Source organism: Cervus elaphus, chromosome 5 (assembly GCF_910594005.1).
Source record: "Cervus elaphus chromosome 5, mCerEla1.1, whole genome shotgun sequence".
Lineage (NCBI taxonomy): Eukaryota > Metazoa > Chordata > Mammalia > Artiodactyla > Cervidae > Cervus > Cervus elaphus.
This window is the reverse complement of record NC_057819.1, coordinates 100,377,669-100,396,129: the sequence shown is the minus strand read 5'-3', so window position 1 is coordinate 100,396,129 and position 18,461 is coordinate 100,377,669. Positions and strand designations below refer to the sequence as shown.

Sequence of the window (18,461 nt, the reverse complement as noted above, 5' to 3'; positions counted from 1 at the left end):
ATTCAATACAAGCTAACTATTCCTTATTGCATGAACTAGTTATACATTGTGGTGCCAAGTTATTTACAATAAATGTGTATTCTATCTTGCTCTAAAAACGATCTGAAGCTGCTGCAAGTATACAATGGACTTTGATGCTCCTCTTTCACTTCGTACCTTTAATTTCCCCTCCTTCCCTCCAGCCTCACTGACTTCTTGCATTTCTTTCCACCACAAAGCCTTTATTGTTTCACCTGTCCATTCTTTCTCTGTAATCCCCATCTTATGAATCCTTCACTTCTCTCAATTTTTTTAAATAGAAAAATCATTGCTTCAGTAAGGCTTTCACTATATAAAAGGGACACCCCTGCATTCCACATTACCTATAACTCATGTTCTACACATTTTACTTTACTATTTCCCCCATTTGACTATGAGTACCTAGAAGTTTTAATCTAGTCTATTTTTCTTTGTATTTGCTGCCTAGAACAGTACTTGTCAAACAAGAACCTGATAAATTTTTGTGGATTTAGTAATGAAAGCCTCTTCTCTTCCTAGTCAACCAACCAATCAACCCATGGCTTAATAGGCAGAGTGCACAGAATTCATGCAACTATGTGTCAGCACTATTCTAGACTTTGGGGGTATAGCAGTGAAGAAAGCAAATAAAAATCTTTGCTGTCATGGAGCTTAATTCTAGAACATGGAGACTGACAGTTAAAAAAAAAAAAAGTAATGAATGATGTGCTCTGGCTGCATTAAGGAGGAAACACTTCCTCTGCTTGACAGGATCAGCGAGATGCGGTATCAGCCAGGCCGGTTGTATTTGCGCACCTAAACTCCCTCATCCCAGAGATGCCAGACAAGGTATCACTGGGGAAGAGACTAGGTATGCCAGAGAAGGGGGACAGGAACGGGAGTAGAGCAGAGCGGTACTGAGGCTGAATGGGGAGGAGTCGGAGGTGGAGCCAGGGGCGCGCCCGCCGATGACGTCACGAGCCAGCCCTCCTACAAGTCTCCGCGCGCTGGTCAGGGGGCGGAGGCGCGGGCGCATCATGGCGGCCTGCCGGGCTGAGGCTCCTGACTCTGTGAGTGCTGTTCTCTGTCCCTCGTCTCTTTTTCTGTTGTTCCAGATTTTCTTTTTTCCCCTGCAACCTCCTCCTTGCCTCTTTGCCTCCCTGACGTCGCTGGCCTCTCCCGGGGGAGGGGGGACTGTGACGCTGTTCGTCCCGCCACTTTCACTGGTTCTGCGTATATATTCGATCACGCTTTCGGCGCCGTCTGTGAGCATTAAATACGTCTCTGTCCACTGTTTAGGCTTCAAGCCCAATGGGAAGCCAAGATCAGACTAACGGCTACCTGTGGGCCTGTGAGTTCCTGGGGGAGACCCCTGACGTAACTATACAGAAAATGGGTAACCGATAATCCGGAAAAGCGTCTGAGACCCGAAGTGCGTGTAGGAGTTAGCAGGGTTAAAAAACAAAACAAAACAAAAGTGATAAAAGAGGTTTCAAGGCGCAAGCAAAAACCTGTTCAAAGGCTAGAAATAGAGCAGTGTCTTTGAAAAACTCAAAAAGTTCAATTGGGTGTTTGGTGGAGGCGTCAGAGCTGACAGTCTTGTTAGTCTTGGTAGGCAGTGACTTCAACCTGAGGATAACTGGGAGTTATTGAAGCGTTTTAAGCGAAAGAGTGTTTAAAAGAACGTTTTAAGCGAAAGTTTCATTTTTGTTTCCTTAGGTAGGAGCGTAGAGAGTGGACTAGAGAGTATCAGTTAAAAGGCTGTGGTTTATATGTAGTAAGAGGTGGTGGTGACCCCCGACCACGCAGCAATGTTGAGGTTCCAAACCTGAAGACATTAAAAAGATATTGAGGAGATAGAATCTAAATTAAGTAAACTTCCCAGGTTAATACTTTCTCGACCTCATCCACTGACTGGATGGCTTTAATAGCCAGTGACAGGTGCCAGTTTTAACCCCAATTCTTTACTTTAGTTGAGATCTCTCTCCTGAGCCCAGTTATATCCATCTACCTACCAGATTCTCCTCCTGGCCAGCCCACATACCCAACATTGAACTTTGCACAAAATCCACCCCTCTTACAATGTTCACTAGCTTTGCAAATATCCTCAACCCAACAGTTCTACCTTGAAATATGGATGTTCTCTTTCACTTCTTCCTTTCCCTACAGGAGACCCAAATTCAATATACACTCTGTTGCCAACCTCCCCACCCTACCCCACCCACTCCTGGACTCTGAGTCAGTAGATGGAACCACCTAAAAATCAACTGCATTTTAAGCAAAACTTTGGTGATTATGAGGCAGCAGTACCACTTGAAGAAACACATAGGTCCTCAGGAATGGGAGCTAAAAGAGAAGACCAAGAGAAGAAGACAAAAAATGTGGGAGTCTGGGCTGTGATTATGTTGGTGGGCAGTTCTGAGTGATGACTTGGTCCAGTTTTGAGAACCCTGACCATGAACGAGAGTGACTGAGGTGGGGTGAAGGTGAAGTCAGTAATAGCACTGTTCACAAGGACCCTGAAGTCATCTAGAACTTGAATGCTGGTTTTTCAAGCTTAAAGGCTAACAAGGGGCTTCCCAGGTGGTTCAATGGTAAAGAATCTGTCTGCCTATACAGGAGACACAGGTTTGATTCCTGGGTCAGGAAGACCCCCTGGATCAGCAAGTGGCAACCTACTCCAGTATTCTTGCTGGGAAATCCCACAGACAGAGGAGCCTGGTGAGCTACAGTCCATGGGGTCACAAAGAGTCCGACGCAACTGAACACAGCACACAAAGGTTAACTGAATATGGAGGACTGACCGTAGAAGAACATTGGAGGAATAGGGATAAAGCTGTAACGGTTTGAGATTATCACCGGGGATCAAGAGGGATAAGGGTCCTACCCCTAAGTATTGTTGAACTCTGTCGGAATTGTTAAATAAACCTGCTTAGCACTGAGAGTATGCCAGACTGATCCCCTCCCCTAGAGTTATCTATATACAGAGGCAACAAAATCTGGCACATACACAAAGATGGTTCCTGTCCTTTTTAGGAAACCCACGTCTTAGCTACAAGGTTAAAGTCTACTAGATTACTAGAACAGGAAACAATTCCAGGGGAATTGTATCTTATATGTTTATAGGACCTCAGATGTCTGCACTTCACTGAAAAAAGAGAGGGGATTAATAAAAATTAGAAAAAAAAAAAGAGGGGGGAATGATGAAAAATTATATTATGTTCTTTTATGTAATGTCTGTTAAGCACATTTCCGTATACATGTTACTGTACAGTACTATGTACTATAGTTTATGAGTAATTTAAAGGATTTTTTTTTGAAGGTGACTTTATTTTTTTAAAGTTAACGTAGCAACAAAACCTTTATTTTATTTTATTTTTTAATTTTTCATTTATTTGTTTTTGGCTGCTCTGGGTCTTCCTTGCTGCACCAGGGCTTTCTTTAGTTGTGTCGAGTGGGTGGTATTCTTCATTGTGATGCATGGGCTTCTCATTGCTGTGGCTTCTCTTGTGGAGCTCAGGCTCTAGGTGCAAGGGCTTCTGTAGTTGCAGCTGGAAGGCTTAGTTGCCCTGAGGCATGTGGAATCTCCCCAGACCAGGGATTGAAGCTGTGTCCCCTGTTTGGCAAGCAGATTCTGAGGGTGACTTTTGACCAGTCTTGTTCCACTTGCTGGCTTTAGAATCAGACCCCTGAGATTTTTCTGGTGGTCCCAGTGGTTAGGATTCGGTGCTTTCACTGCACAGGGCCTGGATTCAATCCCTGGTGTCTTACAAGCCATTCAGCATGGCCAGAGGGTAAAAAAAAAAAAAAAAAAAAAGAACTAGAATCAGACCCCATATAAAATGGGCTGCCACTGCTGATCACTGCTCTTAATAGAGGCATGTGCAAGGTACTGTGGGAGCCCCAAGGAGGGAGCAGGATTCTGCCGGAGATGCTCAGAGAAGACTTCACAAGGAATATTTATTCTAGTTGAGTGCTTTAAGGATTGGTACGGTTTTGCTAAAGAGGCAAGGCCAAAGCTGGATGGCCAGTTGTCTAAGCTGATTGTCTGAACTAAGACTTCTAAGGTTTCTTCAACCTCTAAACTCCTTTACTTTACCTATTCATTTACATTCCCTCTTAGCTTTTTTCCTGTAATCTATTCCTTTATTCTTTCCCAAATTTCCTTGGTAGGCAGGATAGTCAGGAAGGTGTTTTAACTAGCTTTACTTTCCTCAGGAGCAAGCCTGGCTTGAGGTTGCCCAGGCCTTCATCCAAGAGACCCTGTGTCCACCTGGCAAGGAGCCTGATGTTCAGTTGACTCAGCTGGTCATTGACTGTGTGAAGACTACCTGGTTGTCCCAGGGAACGAGTCAGGGTTTAACATTGCCCCTCAGCTACAGGTAAGAAGAGGTGGGGTTCACAGGAAAGTTAAATTTGGGATTGAAAATGAAGGACTTATCTTTTGAGATGAGTGAGGGAAACTTGCTGAGGTGAGGAAAAGGTGGTGTAAACAAAACCTCCTTTTGCCAATCCTTCTCCTTTTCCATCAAGCTGCTTTCCTTTAACTGTTGATCTCCTTATTTGGCTCAACTTGTGTTTAGAGACAAGGGGAAGGGGTTGAGAAGATAGAAAATATGGGAAAAGAACCCTCAAAGTGGAGAGAGAGGCTGAGATTTCATTTGTTTGTGCTAGGAAACTAAAATATAGACAGTGACTTCAGCAAGTGCAGATCATTGTGTTTTGGGAGACCAGAGTTTGAGGTCTGAAGTTGGGTTATTTTATTTTATTTTTTAAAGCTTTACACTACCATTTCCTAAGGGCTTCCCTGGTGGTTCAGCAGTAAAGAATCTGCTGTGGGTTCAATCCCTGGGTTGGGAAGATCCCCTGGAGGAGGGCATGGCAACCCACTCTAGTATTCTTGCCTGGGCAGATGGAGGAGCCTGGTGGGCTACATAGAGTCCATAGGGTCCCAAAGAGTCAGACATGACCAAAGTGACTTCACATGCAGGCACCATTTCCTAAACTGTTTTAGGCAATGTTAATAAAGTACCACAGGAAAAGGGTTCCATGCCAAACATGCTTGAGAGACACTGGATGTGATAATCTTCTCTAGGAGAGTCATGAGGCTCATTAACATGTTAAAGGCTCTGAAAAGTCCTCCAAAAAGAAACCTGTTTATCTCTTCATAAAAGTAACCACTATCTGGAATATGGGAGAATTCTTGTGACTATCTTTTTTTTTTTTTTTTTCTATACGTGCATCTATCCCTAAGCAATATATAGTGGTTTTACATAAATTCAGACTTTGTGTAAATGGTCCAGTACTTTATGTATCTTTTGCAGTTTGCTGTTTATGCTTAACCTTCTGATTTATTCACATTGATAGCTTTAGGTCATATTTTTAACTGCTGTATGGTATTCTGTCAAGTGAATATACATATCACTGTTTTTTCTTTTTTAAAAAAGGTAGAAATCTGTTTAGGTTTATTTAATTTGTTGTTTCCCAATAATTGAAAATCAGAAAGAATCATTGAAAAGTGGCAAATCAGCAATTTTTAGGAAATTTGCAACCTTTTAAAATTTCTTGTTATTCTTCAAGATAAATGTAGAGTAGATAGCACAATATGTAGAAGATGGTGGATGAGGATAAAGTAAAAATTATTTGACAGGTAAAATAATTTATTATTTGACAGGAAAAGTTTTCATTTTCCCATTTCCCTTCATTGAGTGCGTGCTTGCTGTATGTCAGGTCCCATGGCAGGCCTTGAAAGTTGGAGGACAGGACCCTGAAGAATCTATGAAGAGTGACCCTGTCCTTACTATTTTTTGTCTTGCAGCTGTTTTGGGTGAAGGAACAGTTCCCTCTAGCCGCCTGTTTTAGGCTTTTATAGAAAAGTAGGGAAAGATAGAAATACTGAATGAGACATGCCTGGCTTTGCCACCTACACTACTGTGTATCTGAACCTCTAAATTTCTTCATTGGTGGTGTTTCCAGGGGTTTTTGGTGAAGATTCAATGCAATATTGAGCATGAATGGACCCAATATAATATGTGCATAGCAGGGGCACACCGCATATTAGTGTCTGATTTGCCTTTTATTTGCTCTGAAGTCACTGGGAAAGAATGAGGCCAATGCAGAAGGGAAGTAGACCATCTAAAATAGCATTTCTAATCTTTAGCACTCACATGGGGATTATGTTCCTGAGCGCAACAAAGAGAATAAATTGTTATGTTTTGTAACCTCATCCTGTTTCTCTTCCACTGGGAAAAAAAAAAAAACCATGGGAATGTGAGTGGAATAATGGTATTACAAAAGTGTGACTGTCACAACTTTGATAAATTGTATTACATTCTCTGTGAGATACCTCACAATGGATACTGACTCAGCAGTGTTGCAGCACTTTGCCTGAGAATGGCTGGTCTCAAACATCTCTTGAAAGCTGGGAACCCCTGATACCAACTTCCCTGTCAGCCTCAACCTCCCAGCCAGTCTCCAGTGCTGTAATATTCTAGATTAGGAAAGGAACCTGATTGGGGCCAATGAGGTTGAGCCATTAGGCAGATGTCTTAGTGTCTCTACTGGAGTTCTCTGTGGAAGCTGAGAGCTGAGATGCTGTCAAGGGAGCAGTTTGTGTTGTCTCTAAAGCGTTTTCCCCACATGCTCATCCCCTCAGGCCGCTCTTACATTCCCACTCCATTTCTCTGTCTGTGGCGCTATCTTGTTCAGGATCTCATTCAGCACAATTTCTTCTTGCCTTCCCTAGGTACCACCCAGTCTTTGGACCCAGACCTCCTCCTCATTTTCTTAGGCCCTCACTCCCAATTTTTTTCCTTTAATCAATCAAACAAACTGTCTTAGTCCACGTTCCCCATTGATCTTTCCTCAGGATCTTGGGGGATTTGTGGAGGGTGAGGATAATTCCTAGGCGTGGACATAGCTATACAGAACCTCTGTTCTCTTCACTCTGCAGCTTCGTCTCAGTAAAGGACCTCAGGACCCACCAGCGTCTCCCATGCTGCAGCCACTTGTCCTGGAGCAGTACTGTGTACCAGGCTTGGGCCCAAGAGGCTGGACCACGTGGGGTCCCCCTGCCCCGGGAACGACTGTTACTCTTAGGGACACTAACAGACCTATCAGGGAACTTGGAACAAGAGTGCAGGAATGGAAGCCTCTATATAAAAGACAACACTGGTGCCCTGGACTGTGAGGTGAGTAGGAAGGGGGTGGTCAGATGCCTCAGATCCTAATAAGAATGGTGTCTAGGGAGCAAGACAAGTAAGTCTCTGAGAGAACAAAGATGAAGCAGGATGGATTGGGTGCCAGGATCCTGATTAATCCTTGCCTTTGGTCTTTTCTAGCTCATAGATCTGGACCTTTCTTGGTTGGGCCATCTCTTTCTGTTCCCCAGCTGGAGTTACCTGCCTCCTCTGATGAAGTCCCCAGGAGAGGGGCACGTGGAGCTCTGGGGTACTCCCGTGCCAGTATTTCCTTTGACCATCAGTCCTGGCCCTCTCACCCCCATCCCTGTTGTCTACCCAGAGATGGCTTCCCGCCTGCTCAGGCACAGGTACTTCTTCCATCCAAGGGAGGAGGGAGCATTGTAAAACTGGGAGGACAGTGGATCAGTGGAAGGAGGGAAAGAAAGGCATAGAAAGTAATATAGATGGAATGTTCCAAATCGGGGAAACGATGCAGGATTCTTCAAGGGAAGCGTGCCTAATCTAAGGGCAGGTAGAATTTGAAGGAGGCTTTTAGAATAATGGCTTTGGGCTATGGAAATTTTACATCCCTATTTCTCTTCAAGAAAATTAGAGATACCAAGGGAACATTTCATGCAAAGATGGACTCAATAAAGGACAGAAATGGTATGGACCTAGTAGAAGCAAAAGATATTAAGAATACACAGAAGAACTGTACAAAAAAGATCTTCACGACCCAGATAATCATGATGGTATGATCACTCACCTAGAGCCAGACATCCTGGAATGTGAAGTCAAGTGAGCCTTTGGAAACATCACTACAAACAAAGCTAGTGGAAGTGATGGAATTCCAGTTGAGCTATTTCAAATCCTAAAAGATGATGCTGTGAAAGTGCTGCACTCAATATGCCAACAAGTTTGGAAACCTCAGCAGTGGCCACAGGACTGGAAAAGGTCAGTTTTCATTCCAATCCCTAAGAAAGGCAATGCCAAAGAATGCTCAAACTACCACACAATTGCACTCATCTCACACACTAGTAAAGTAATGCTCAAAATTCTCCAAGCCAGGCTTCAACAGTACATGAACTGTGAACTTCCAGATGTTCAAGCTATTTTTAGAAAAGGCAGAGGAACCAGAGATGAAATTGCCAACATCGCTGGATCATCGAAAAAGCAAGAGAGTTCCAGAAAAACATCTATTTCTGCTTTATTGACTATGCCAAAGCCTTTGATTGTGTGGATCACAATAAACTGAAAAATTATTCTAGAGATGGGAATACCAGATCACCTGACCTGCCTCTTGAGAAATCTGTATGCAGGTGAGGAAGCAACAGTTAGAACTGTACGTGGAACAACAGACTGGTTCCAAATAGGAAAAGGAGTATGTCAAGGCTGTATACTGTCACCCTGCTTATTTAACTTATATGCAGAGTACATCATGAGAAACACTGGGCTGGATGAAGCACAAGCTGGAATCAAGATTGCTGGGAGAAATATCAATAACCTTAGATATGCAGATGACACCACCCTTATGGCAGAAAGTGAAGAACTAAAGAGCTTCTTGATGAACGTGAAAGAAGAGAGTGAAAAAGTTGGCTTAAAGCTCAACATTCAAAAAACTAAGAACATGGCAGCACTGGTCCCATCACTTCATGGCAAATAGGTGGAGAAACAGTGGAAACAGTGGCAGACTTTATTTTTTTGGACTCCAAAATCACTGTAGATGGTGACTGCAGCCATGGAATAAAACGACGCTTACTCCTTGAAAGAAAAGTTATGATCAAGCTAGCATATTAAAAAGCAGGGACATTACTTTGCCAACAAAGGTCCGTCTAGTCAAGGCTATGGTTTTTCCAGTGGTCATGTATGGATATGAGAGTTGGACTATAAAGAAAGCTGGGCACCGAAGAATTGATGCTTTTGAACTGTGGTGTTGGAGAAGATTCTTGAGAGTCCCTTGGACTGCAAGGAGATCCAACCAGTCCATCCTAAAGGAAATCAGTCCTGCATATTCATTGGAAGGACTGATGCTGAAGCTGAAACTCCAATACTTTGGCCACCTGATGTGAAGAGCTGATTCATTTGAAAAGACCCTGATGCTGGGAAAGATTGAAGGCAGGAAGAGAAGGGGACGAAAGAGGATGAGATGGTTGGATGGCATCACCAACTCAATGGACGTGAGTTTGAGTAAACTCCGGGAGTTGGTGATGGACAGGGAGGCCTGGCATGCTGCAGTCCATGGGGTCGCAAGGAGTTGGACATGACTGAGTGACTAAATAAACTGAACTGAGATTGTGGTGGAAAGGAAGGCATTTGTAAGGGGGAAAAAAAGAGGGAGAGATAAAAAAATGACTGCTCTTCTCTCTACCTTTTTTAGAAGTAAGCACAGAAATGTGCAGCCAAACCTTGCTGGGGATCTAATTCGATTCAGTGCTCTGGTGCAAAGTCGGAAGAAAGCTTACTTTGTCCTGTTTCTTGGTGGATCCTCCCCAGGTGGCAGCCAGGTGTCTGTCATTGTGCAGGTGAGGTTCAGGAGTGTGGAGGTATGAGAAGGCTGTACGGGCTCCTAACAGGAAAGATAGCATCATAGGAGAAACCATGTGGGAAAGGAGGATGGCTTCAGAGACTTGTTTCTAGAACAGTGCAGTTGAGGGAAGAGTCCAGGTGGTACCTTCCCTATGCATAGAAGATAGGGAGAAGACTTCCCCGCTCTGTAGCTCATTCAAGGAGAAAGCTTCTGTATTGTGTGTCCCATTTTGAAAAACTGCCAGAATCACCTGTTTTCCCCCAGAAGAATGACCAAGAAAAGTATTTATCTGAACACCATTAAAACATGGAATAACATGTTCTTTTTTTTTTAACATGTTCTTTTAAAAAAAAAACTTGGTACTTACTGTTGTCTTCTTACATCAACTGATATGATTTTATTTTTTTTAATTAATTTTTATTGAGTATAGTTTTACAATATTGTGTTAGTCTCTGCTGTACATCAGTGTGAGTCAGCTATATGTATACATAGGTCACCTCTTGTTTGGATTTCCTTCTCATTTAGGTCACCACAGAGCACTGAGTAGAGTTCCCTGAGCTGTATAGTAAGTTCTCATTAGCTACCTGTTTTATGCATAGCAGTGTGTATATGTAAATCCCTGTGTTCAGTTAAACCATCGTAAACTACTGGTTTTGCATAAGCAGTAAACTTCCGTGAGGTCTTAGTTATGAGTGGTGACGTTGAGGTCTGGTTGGTGTTTTCAAGCAGAAATGAGGGTCTGTGAAGCTGAGCACTTGGGACTGTGAAATTCAGGTATCCAGACTCATCAGTTGTGTTTCGAAGCCCCTGAGAATGGCAGTTGTGCTCTGGGAGGAACATGCCCTAAAAGATGGTTATATTTATTAATGGTCTTCTCTATGTAAGTTTTTCCCTTTTGCTTAAATTTCTTCAATAACTCCTTGTTGGCCCCTTGTGCATTCCACATGATACCTTCTGGGGTTTATTTATTTTCCTACTTGGATGATTCTCCCTTTGCGATTGATTAAAAGTCTTCAGCATGTTATTGCTGGATTTTTTTCTTCATCTTGGCTCTTCCATTTTGTCTCCCGCCACCCCCAAGAACATTCCTCCTCTGTCCTGGCCAGTGTTTTCCTTGCCTTGCTCATTCTGAGTTCTGAACATTTCTATATTGTTTTTTCTTGCTTGAAACACCTTCCTCTCTCCTCTCCACTTCAGCAAACCAGAGATGGCCTTCAGGACCCTGGCAAGTTCAGCTTCTGTCACTTGGCCTTCCTGATCATCCCAGCCCATCCTGACCTCTTTTCTTTCTCTGAAACCTTACAAATTTGTGTTGTTTTTGCCATTTGATCATATATGGCTCCATGTTATTACTTGGGTTTTGTGTCTATGTTTCCCAGTGGTTTGATATATCTTGGAGAAGAGAGAACAGTCTATGTTATTTCCCTTAACATCTGTCCCCATACTGGATACACACGTACCATGTTCATATTGATTAAATAAGTGAAAGTTTTTTGCATGGCTGGTCTGTATGCGGAGTGGGATAGGGGAAATGCAAGGGCAAAATTGTCTGAATGAAATATTTATATATTTTGGAGGCTGTACAGATGGTGTGTGCCTTGGGGGAGGGATTAGGAAACGTTTGCCATCTCCTATGAGAGGGGAGAGATCCTGAGAGTTCTGAGGCTTAAGATTTAATTGGCAAACAGGAAAGATAAAGAAGTAAGGAAGAGGAAAAAAAAAGAGGTAAGGAAAGGCTCTCGAGGAGCCAGTCCTTGAGGTGACATGGTGCTGGGAAGGAGCTCCTGCAGAGGGACAGGACGTGGGAAGCCTCTCACGTATTGTGTCACCTGCTTCTGCACAAGCCAGGTCCCTGCCCAGCTGGTGTGGCACCGAACCCTCTGTCCTGGTAGAGCCTACGTGCTAACAGAACTGCGAGTGTCCAAGCTCCCTGGTCACCGTTACCGGGTGTGGATGACCAGCCCCTCCTCCCAGCTGTTGCCGCTGAAACCAGAATGTGTGCGAGAGCTGGAAATCGAGTTGGCCGGAGCCCCCTTGGAGGCTGACCCCCAATCACTGCCCCAGCCCAGCTGCCCCCAGGATAAGAAGGGTCCAAGTCCAGACTGTCTTGTCCGGGACTCCATACTCTTATCCTACACGGTGCGCATGAGGGAGAGGTTCCTGAGCCGGGGGGCGGGGGGGGGGGCAGGAATTGTGGGGTCTCCAAAGAGGAAGGGCCTGGGGATCACCTGGCCCTTCGGCCTCTTTGCAGGGGATGGTCACTGACACGCTGAATCAGCCTGCGGGCCTCTATGAGCTGGACAGGAAGCTGGAGCTCTGCCTCGCCTACCAGCAGTTCCATGGCCTTAGGCGGGTGGTACGACCAGGAGTCCGTCTGGAGGTATGTGAGGGGGTCAGGGCTGGTGACAAAGAGAGACTCTCTTACCTTTATGGGTTGGTCTTTTTTTTTTGGAGCAGGTCGACACCCCTACAACAAAATTATAAAAATAATAAATGCGTTGGAGTGCGAGGTGCTTTTGTTAATAATGATTTGGACGAGAGCTCAGATCAGGAGTGGAGATTAGGGCCCTGGGAGGAGCAGGTGGGTCCAGAGCATCTCCTTTCTAGAAGGACCTTCTCAATGGAGGAGGAGATGCTGGAGCTGAAGCACAGGTGTGGGGCCAGGATGATCTCAGGCAGCCCAGTGAGCTCTCTGGCCCACAGAAAGGCTGAGTGTGGCTCCTGGGAGATGAAGGCTTATTTACCACAGGGGAGTGGGTCATGATGAAAGCAAGACAGAGCTGGAGGGAAGTAACCTGTAAAGGAGAAACTGTGTGTTTCGTATGACCCAGGCAGTGGCAAACTGCATTTCCTCTGTCTGGGACCACTGAGTTGCTTTTTCATCTCTTCTGCCTCCACAGCTCCAGGATGTTCACCTCCTGCAGTCAGTGGGCGGGGGGACGAGAAGACCCATATTAGCCCCCTGCCTTCGTGGCCCTGTTCTGCTTCGGGGCTTCTCTCACCAGGTGCCCGAGACTCAGTTGTCCTACCAAGTTCCCCAGGGCTCCCTGTATGAGCAGCTGGTATGGGAGCACCAGTTAGGACTTCCCGTCTACCTGTGGGCCACCAAGGCCCTGAAGGATCTGGCCGGCAAGTGAGGAGGACGCGGATTGGGGCTGGGGAGGTGGTGAGGGGTGGGCCACTTCATCTCAGGGAAGCCATATTCTGGAAGAGTCTCTGGGGGAAGTGACTCTGCTTCTCTCCGTGGCCAAGGCTGTGTCCTCACGTGCTGAGATACCACCAGTTCCTGAAGTATTCGTCACCTGGGGACCCTGGCCTGGGACTACAGATCCTGGCCCCGATCTTGGAGGTTCTCATTCCACCTGGCTGCCCTGGTCGGAACACACACAGCGAGATCCTTGAAGAGCCCCATCACTGTCCACTCCAGAAGGTCTGAGGATGTTGGGGTATGGGTGGCAGATCTAACACCCTGAGGGACACCCGGGCACAGGGGACACGTAACCTGATGTCTTGTCTCTCGGACAGTACACCCAGCTGCAGACCCCCTGCTTTTTCCCTACTTTGGCTGTTCTGAAAGAGGAAGCGAAGCGCAGGGCCTGGGCCTCCTTTGATCCTAAGACCCTTCTTCCCCTCCCAGAGGCTTCTCATTTGCCCAGTTGGCAACTCAATCAGCGCCTGGCCTGGTCCTGGCAGTGTCTGCTGCCTTCTGCATTCCACCCTGCCCCGGTGAGTGTGGCTCCAGCAGGGGTCCGGGGACTTCCTCTGTTTGCCATTTCCACTACCACTGCCATAGTCCTTTCTTGTCGTTTTGATGGCACTAGCCTTCTTAGTAGACCACTCTGTCTCTTCCTCGACCCCTCTAGTCCACTCCCTTGCAGTGACTAGAAATGGGTGGGGTAAAATGTAACATGGTTTACAAAACTCTTAATTTATTTAAATCCTTCTCTTGTTTTTCCCAGAGTGTATAAAGTCAAACCCAAACCCCCTGTTGTCTTGTCCTCCATGGTCTCCTAGCTCTTACCTCGATCTGTAAACTTTCCCTTCGGCTGCTAAATGTGTGAATACAGGTGCATTTCCCCCAATCTTTCTACCCCACTTCAGGATAAATTCTTTAAGCTCTGAGATCATGTCTTTGTGGTTCATTTTGTAGCTCTAACAGTTTACACTATGCCTGGCACATGGTAGATGCTTTGTGTATTTGTTTAGTGAAACTTGATGCCTAGGCCTTCATGTCCTTGCAGGTACTACTTGGGGTCCTGGTGCCTTCATCTCGTAAAGGGTGTCTGCAACTTCGGGACCGGAGTGGTTCCCTGTCCTGCCTACTCCTGGCCCAGCCCTTGCAGCCCATCACTGACCCCAGGCTCATAGGTTTGGAGTTCAATGGTGGCGAGAAGATGATGGGAGTAGGAAAGAGGGTCTCTGAACTGGGGAGTGTGGGAGAGACCTTCTGCCAGGATTCAGTAGAGATGCTTAAGTGGCTTATGTTGATCAACAAGTCTGGGGAGTGGTTTAGGAGGCTGGTATGGGCAGGTGGTGTAAAGGAGCCAGGGGTTCCCGGCCAGAATCACAATTCCCAACATTCATTTCTCCCTCTGTAACTCCTCACAGACACACCAGGATGACAGCTTCCATTTCTCACATCCCTAGTCTGGAAAAGGAATGGTCTTACTTGGAGTTATTGAGGCTTGTAGCCAGGGAAACCCTGGAGAGGAAAGCTTCTCAGACCTCAGAACAGGTGTTTTAGGGATTTATGAGAAAGAATCAGGCCTCTTAACCTAGGGGGCCAGGGGTGGGGTTGGCTGTGCTGATGGAACAGTTTCTACCTTGGAGGTACCACTCCTCCAAGGTAGGGATCAGGCCTGGGCCTTCACGTTGTGTGAGGCATGCAGCTCCTGCCTGGATTGAGCATGAGACCTGTGAGGTGGGCTGCTTCTCTGCCCAGCCCACAGTCTTCTCCTCTTGCCAAAATAGAAAACTGTCTTCCTCTCAGGTTGCCTGGTGCGGGCAGAGAGATTCCAGTTGGTCATAGAAAGGAATGTCAGAAGCAGCTTCCCTTCCTGGAAGGAGCTGAGCACCACAGATTTCATCCAGAAGAAGCAGGCCAGGTAGGTCCTTAGGGTGGTGGTTGTCCTCTGGATCCCACCACCAGGGAAGTGGAAGGGGAAGTCTCCATGCACGGGGTGGAACACTGGGGCACAGTGCCTGCATCGCTAAGAAACCTCTTCCTTGTCTCTCCCAACAGAGTCTATGTGCAGTTTCTTCTGGCTGATGCCCTGATCTTGTCTGTGCCCAGACCCGTCCTTCACTCAGCCACCTCCTCCATACCTCCTCGGACAGAGCCTTCCCCTCCAGAGGGTCCCCATGTAGAACAGAGCCGGCTGTTCTTGCTGTCCCACAAGGAGGCACTGATGAAGAGGAACTTCTCTGTGCCCCCAAGTGCCAGTTCAGAGGTGCCCCAGCCCACCCTCAGTTTCCATGTCTTAGGGAGCTGGCTTGGGGGAACCCAGAGGAAGGAGGGAACTGCATGGGGCCCACCTGAACCCAAGGAAGATGAAAACTCAGATCAGAAGGTAAACTGGGGCCTGGGACCTCTGACCTGACCTCCTGAGCCCCAGCTCTCGTCTGAGGGACCCTGCTCTCCCCATCAGGTCCTCCTTCTGTTCCTCGGCTCTTCAGTCCGCTGGTTTGAGTTCTTACACCCAGGGCACGTGTACCGGCTCGTGGCTTCTGGCCCTCCTGTGAGTGCCCCACTTCACCACACCCTTCCCCAGAAAGGGGAAGGGTATTTTGGCTTGGGGTCTGGAAAGGAAGTTCTAGGTCTCCTGGAAGAAGGGTGGATGTAGATCAAATTGAAGGCCTGCCTGTGTCTAGACCACTTCCTTTGTTAGGCTCCAGAGAGGAAACAAAATTGGGTCATAGTTTATGAGGAACTTCTCTCCAGACCAGGACACACTCGGAGATGGTCATGTCTCCATTTCCTGGCAGACATTGATGTTGTTCGAGGAGGGTGGTTCATCCTGCATGTCACAGCGTCCTCTGGAGCTGGCTGGCTGTGCATCCTGCCTCACTGTCCAGGATGAATGGACTGTGGAACTTGCGAGCTCCCAGGATATCCCAGAGGTGCTGGGTATCTGCCCAACACTGCCTGAATCTTCACTGACTGACCTGCTCAGTGGCAAGTAAATGTCCACCAGCTTCTCTAGCTCGCTTGGCTGCTCTCTCTTCCTCTGCCGTGGTTGTGTCGGATGAATTGTCTGTCCCCTGCTACAGTGTGTATTTTGTGAATGTGATTTAGCTCCTAGAGGAGGGATGGCGGTGTAAGATAGAAGCTGTGTTTCATACCTGATTACCACTGCTGCCGCCGCCACCACCACCCCCGCCCCGGCTCAGCATGTCACTGACATTATCATGAGCAGGCTTTCTCACAATTGAGAACAAAGCTTAGCAAAGGAAATATAGGAAACAAACAATGAATCGCCAGTCCAGGTTCGATGCATGATACTGGATGCTCGGGGCTGGTGCACTGGGATGACCCAGAGGGAAGGGATGGGGAGGGAGGTGGGAGGGGGGTTCAGGATGGGGAACACATGTACACCCATGGCAGATTCAAGTCAGTGTATGGCAAAACCAATACAATGTTGTAAAGTAAAATAAATAAATTAATTAATTTAAAAAAGAACAAAAGCAAGGACAAAAGCTGAAAATCTTTAGAGAAGGACCTTCCTTTAGTGCAAGAATTGACTGGCTTATAGCTTCAGGAACAGCTTTACTTTCCTCGTGTAAGCTTTTCTGGGGGCAGCTGCAGTGCAGTTGAAGACGCTGCAGAGATACTTCCCCCTGTGTAAACAAACAGACACCATGTCAGATTATACGTGTAACTTTTACAAAACTTCCCTAGACGTACAAGTTTTCAAGGACCTATGATTTGAAGGAGGGGGCATGGGCCCCAGTGTATAAAGCTGAGAATGATGGGCTGACTGAGATTCTAGGTGTAAATGCAAGTGGAGATTCACCTTTGCTGGGGTATTTTTTGATGAGGCCTCTGGGTACAAAGCTGGATTGGGTTTTGGTTTGTGTGTGTGTGTGTAGTGATCTGCTACAACCCTGTTTTTCCCGTAAGCCCTGTTACTTTTAGTATTTGGTTTGAGACACTTCAAGGCTTTCCAGGACCTCATAGGTAAAATTCAGCAGCTACTATAACTCCTTTCTGTCTTGGGATCTGACTCCATTCTCACTGTTTCTCTGACCCTCCAGTTTTGCAGATTCCTTGGTGTCTTTTTCAGCTGAGATTGTGTCACATCTCTGGATGAAGCCTGGTAATAACATCTGTTTGGGTAAAGGGTAAGAAATAGAGTGGTGGAGAGGTGGTCCTGAAAGGGACCACTAACCCCTCCCCATTCCTACTGTAGGGACTTCTGGGGCTGTGAAACGGTGTGTGAAGCTCACTGTAGCTCTGGAGACTGCCGACTACAAATTCCCCCCTCACCTGGATGTGTATATTGAAGACCCACACTTGCCGCCCCCACTGGGACTTCTTCCCGGAGCCCGAGTCTACTTTCACCAGCTGGAGAAAAGAGTTTCCAGGTGAAGACCTGTGTCGATGGCCTGGCCTCTCCTCCCTCCTGATGAGCTTCTCTTGAATGCTTGCACCTACCTGTGTGGCGATGACAGCTTCTCTTTGCTGTTAGGTCTGCTGTGTTTCTCTGCCATGTATGCCCTTTTCCCCTGCGATATGTTCCAGACCAGCCCTTCCCTTCCTCTGCCCTCTGTGCTGATGGTGCCCTCAGGGGGAGTGGCTCGGCCTGTGACACGGTCCCAGCTCCTACCTCAGACTGACTTCTTTCTCCTCCTCCTCTCTCTCCCCCCTGCACCTGCAGGTCCCACAATGTTTACTGTTACTTCCGGTCGTCGACCTATGTGCAGGTCCTGCATTTCCCCCCGGATACCACAGTCAGGTCAGCGGCCCAAAGCCCATCTCCAAACCTCACAGCCTTACATCTGAACCTCACACCTGTTCCAGGCTCTGGAATTTTCCCCGTAACTCCAGGCTTCTCCCCTCCTAGTAAAATGTATGTAGTCAGAAGGATTTCCTCTGCTTCAAATGAAAAAATGTCCATACATATCATTCTACTCAGGAAGATTTAGCGTTCCGGGATTTTAAAGGGTTTTCAATCCCAAATATAAATATGTTTCCTGGCTAATATCTTGGTTTTTCAAGCCTGAGAAATAATCGATGACAATCAGAGATCAAGAATCAAAATAAATGGGGGCCCTGGGGAACTTGCATTTGTATCCTGCTATTGTGTAAAAATTGTATAAATCTTAATTATGTTGAATTGGTTCATAGAGCATTTCAAGTCTACTATGTCCTTCTACTTTTCTGTCCATTCTATTAATTTTTGAGATTTTGATATTGAAACTCCAACAAAAAAAATTTATCTACTTAAAAAAATTGTAGTATATAGTGGACCTATATGTAACTTTGCTCTGTATTTGCCATATCTCCTGTAAATGTGTTTTCATACTTAGAGAATTTAAAAAATAAAAAAGAAAGGAGAGGCCCTGGGGCTTCCAGAGAGCACAGAAGCCACCACTGTCCCTGTCCTCACACCTGCTGAGTCCTTCCAGACAGACTGCTTTTAGAACTCTGTTGGCTGTTTCTTGAACCCCCCTTCTCTCTTTAGTGCCCCCCTGCCCCACATCTACCTGGCCGAACTTCTGCAAGGTGACAAGGCCCCATTTCGGGCCACTGCTTC

At 46.3% G+C, this 18,461-nt stretch overlaps 1 protein-coding gene and 1 long non-coding RNA gene across 2 annotated transcripts in view; one reads left to right on the top strand and one right to left on the bottom strand.

Moving 5' to 3' along the window:
• The first annotated feature begins 940 nt into the window (after positions 1-940).
• The window catches only part of CTC1 (CST telomere replication complex component 1), a 19,014-nt gene continuing 1,493 nt past the window's right edge, over positions 941-18,461 (top strand). Inside the window, exons 1-19 of the mRNA XM_043903781.1 lie at positions 941-1,067; positions 4,216-4,379; positions 6,950-7,187; positions 7,338-7,546; positions 9,556-9,700; positions 11,554-11,844; positions 11,957-12,085; positions 12,606-12,838; positions 12,958-13,135; positions 13,231-13,431; positions 13,947-14,073; positions 14,696-14,810; positions 14,948-15,275; positions 15,354-15,443; positions 15,691-15,884; positions 16,960-17,021; positions 17,115-17,289; positions 17,583-17,660; positions 18,390-18,461. The exon at positions 18,390-18,461 is cut by the window's right edge and continues 73 nt beyond it. Of these exons, the coding sequence (XP_043759716.1) occupies positions 966-1,067; positions 4,216-4,379; positions 6,950-7,187; positions 7,338-7,546; positions 9,556-9,700; positions 11,554-11,844; positions 11,957-12,085; positions 12,606-12,838; positions 12,958-13,135; positions 13,231-13,431; positions 13,947-14,073; positions 14,696-14,810; positions 14,948-15,275; positions 15,354-15,443; positions 15,691-15,884; positions 16,960-17,021; positions 17,115-17,289; positions 17,583-17,660; positions 18,390-18,461 (3,131 nt within the window). The 5' untranslated portion in view covers positions 941-965. The remainder of the gene's footprint in view (positions 1,068-4,215; positions 4,380-6,949; positions 7,188-7,337; positions 7,547-9,555; positions 9,701-11,553; positions 11,845-11,956; positions 12,086-12,605; positions 12,839-12,957; positions 13,136-13,230; positions 13,432-13,946; positions 14,074-14,695; positions 14,811-14,947; positions 15,276-15,353; positions 15,444-15,690; positions 15,885-16,959; positions 17,022-17,114; positions 17,290-17,582; positions 17,661-18,389) is intronic.
• The window catches only part of LOC122694706, an 8,429-nt gene continuing 6,273 nt past the window's right edge, over positions 16,306-18,461 (bottom strand). Inside the window, exon 3 of the long non-coding RNA XR_006341224.1 lies at positions 16,306-16,542. This is a non-coding gene — a long non-coding RNA (uncharacterized LOC122694706). The remainder of the gene's footprint in view (positions 16,543-18,461) is intronic.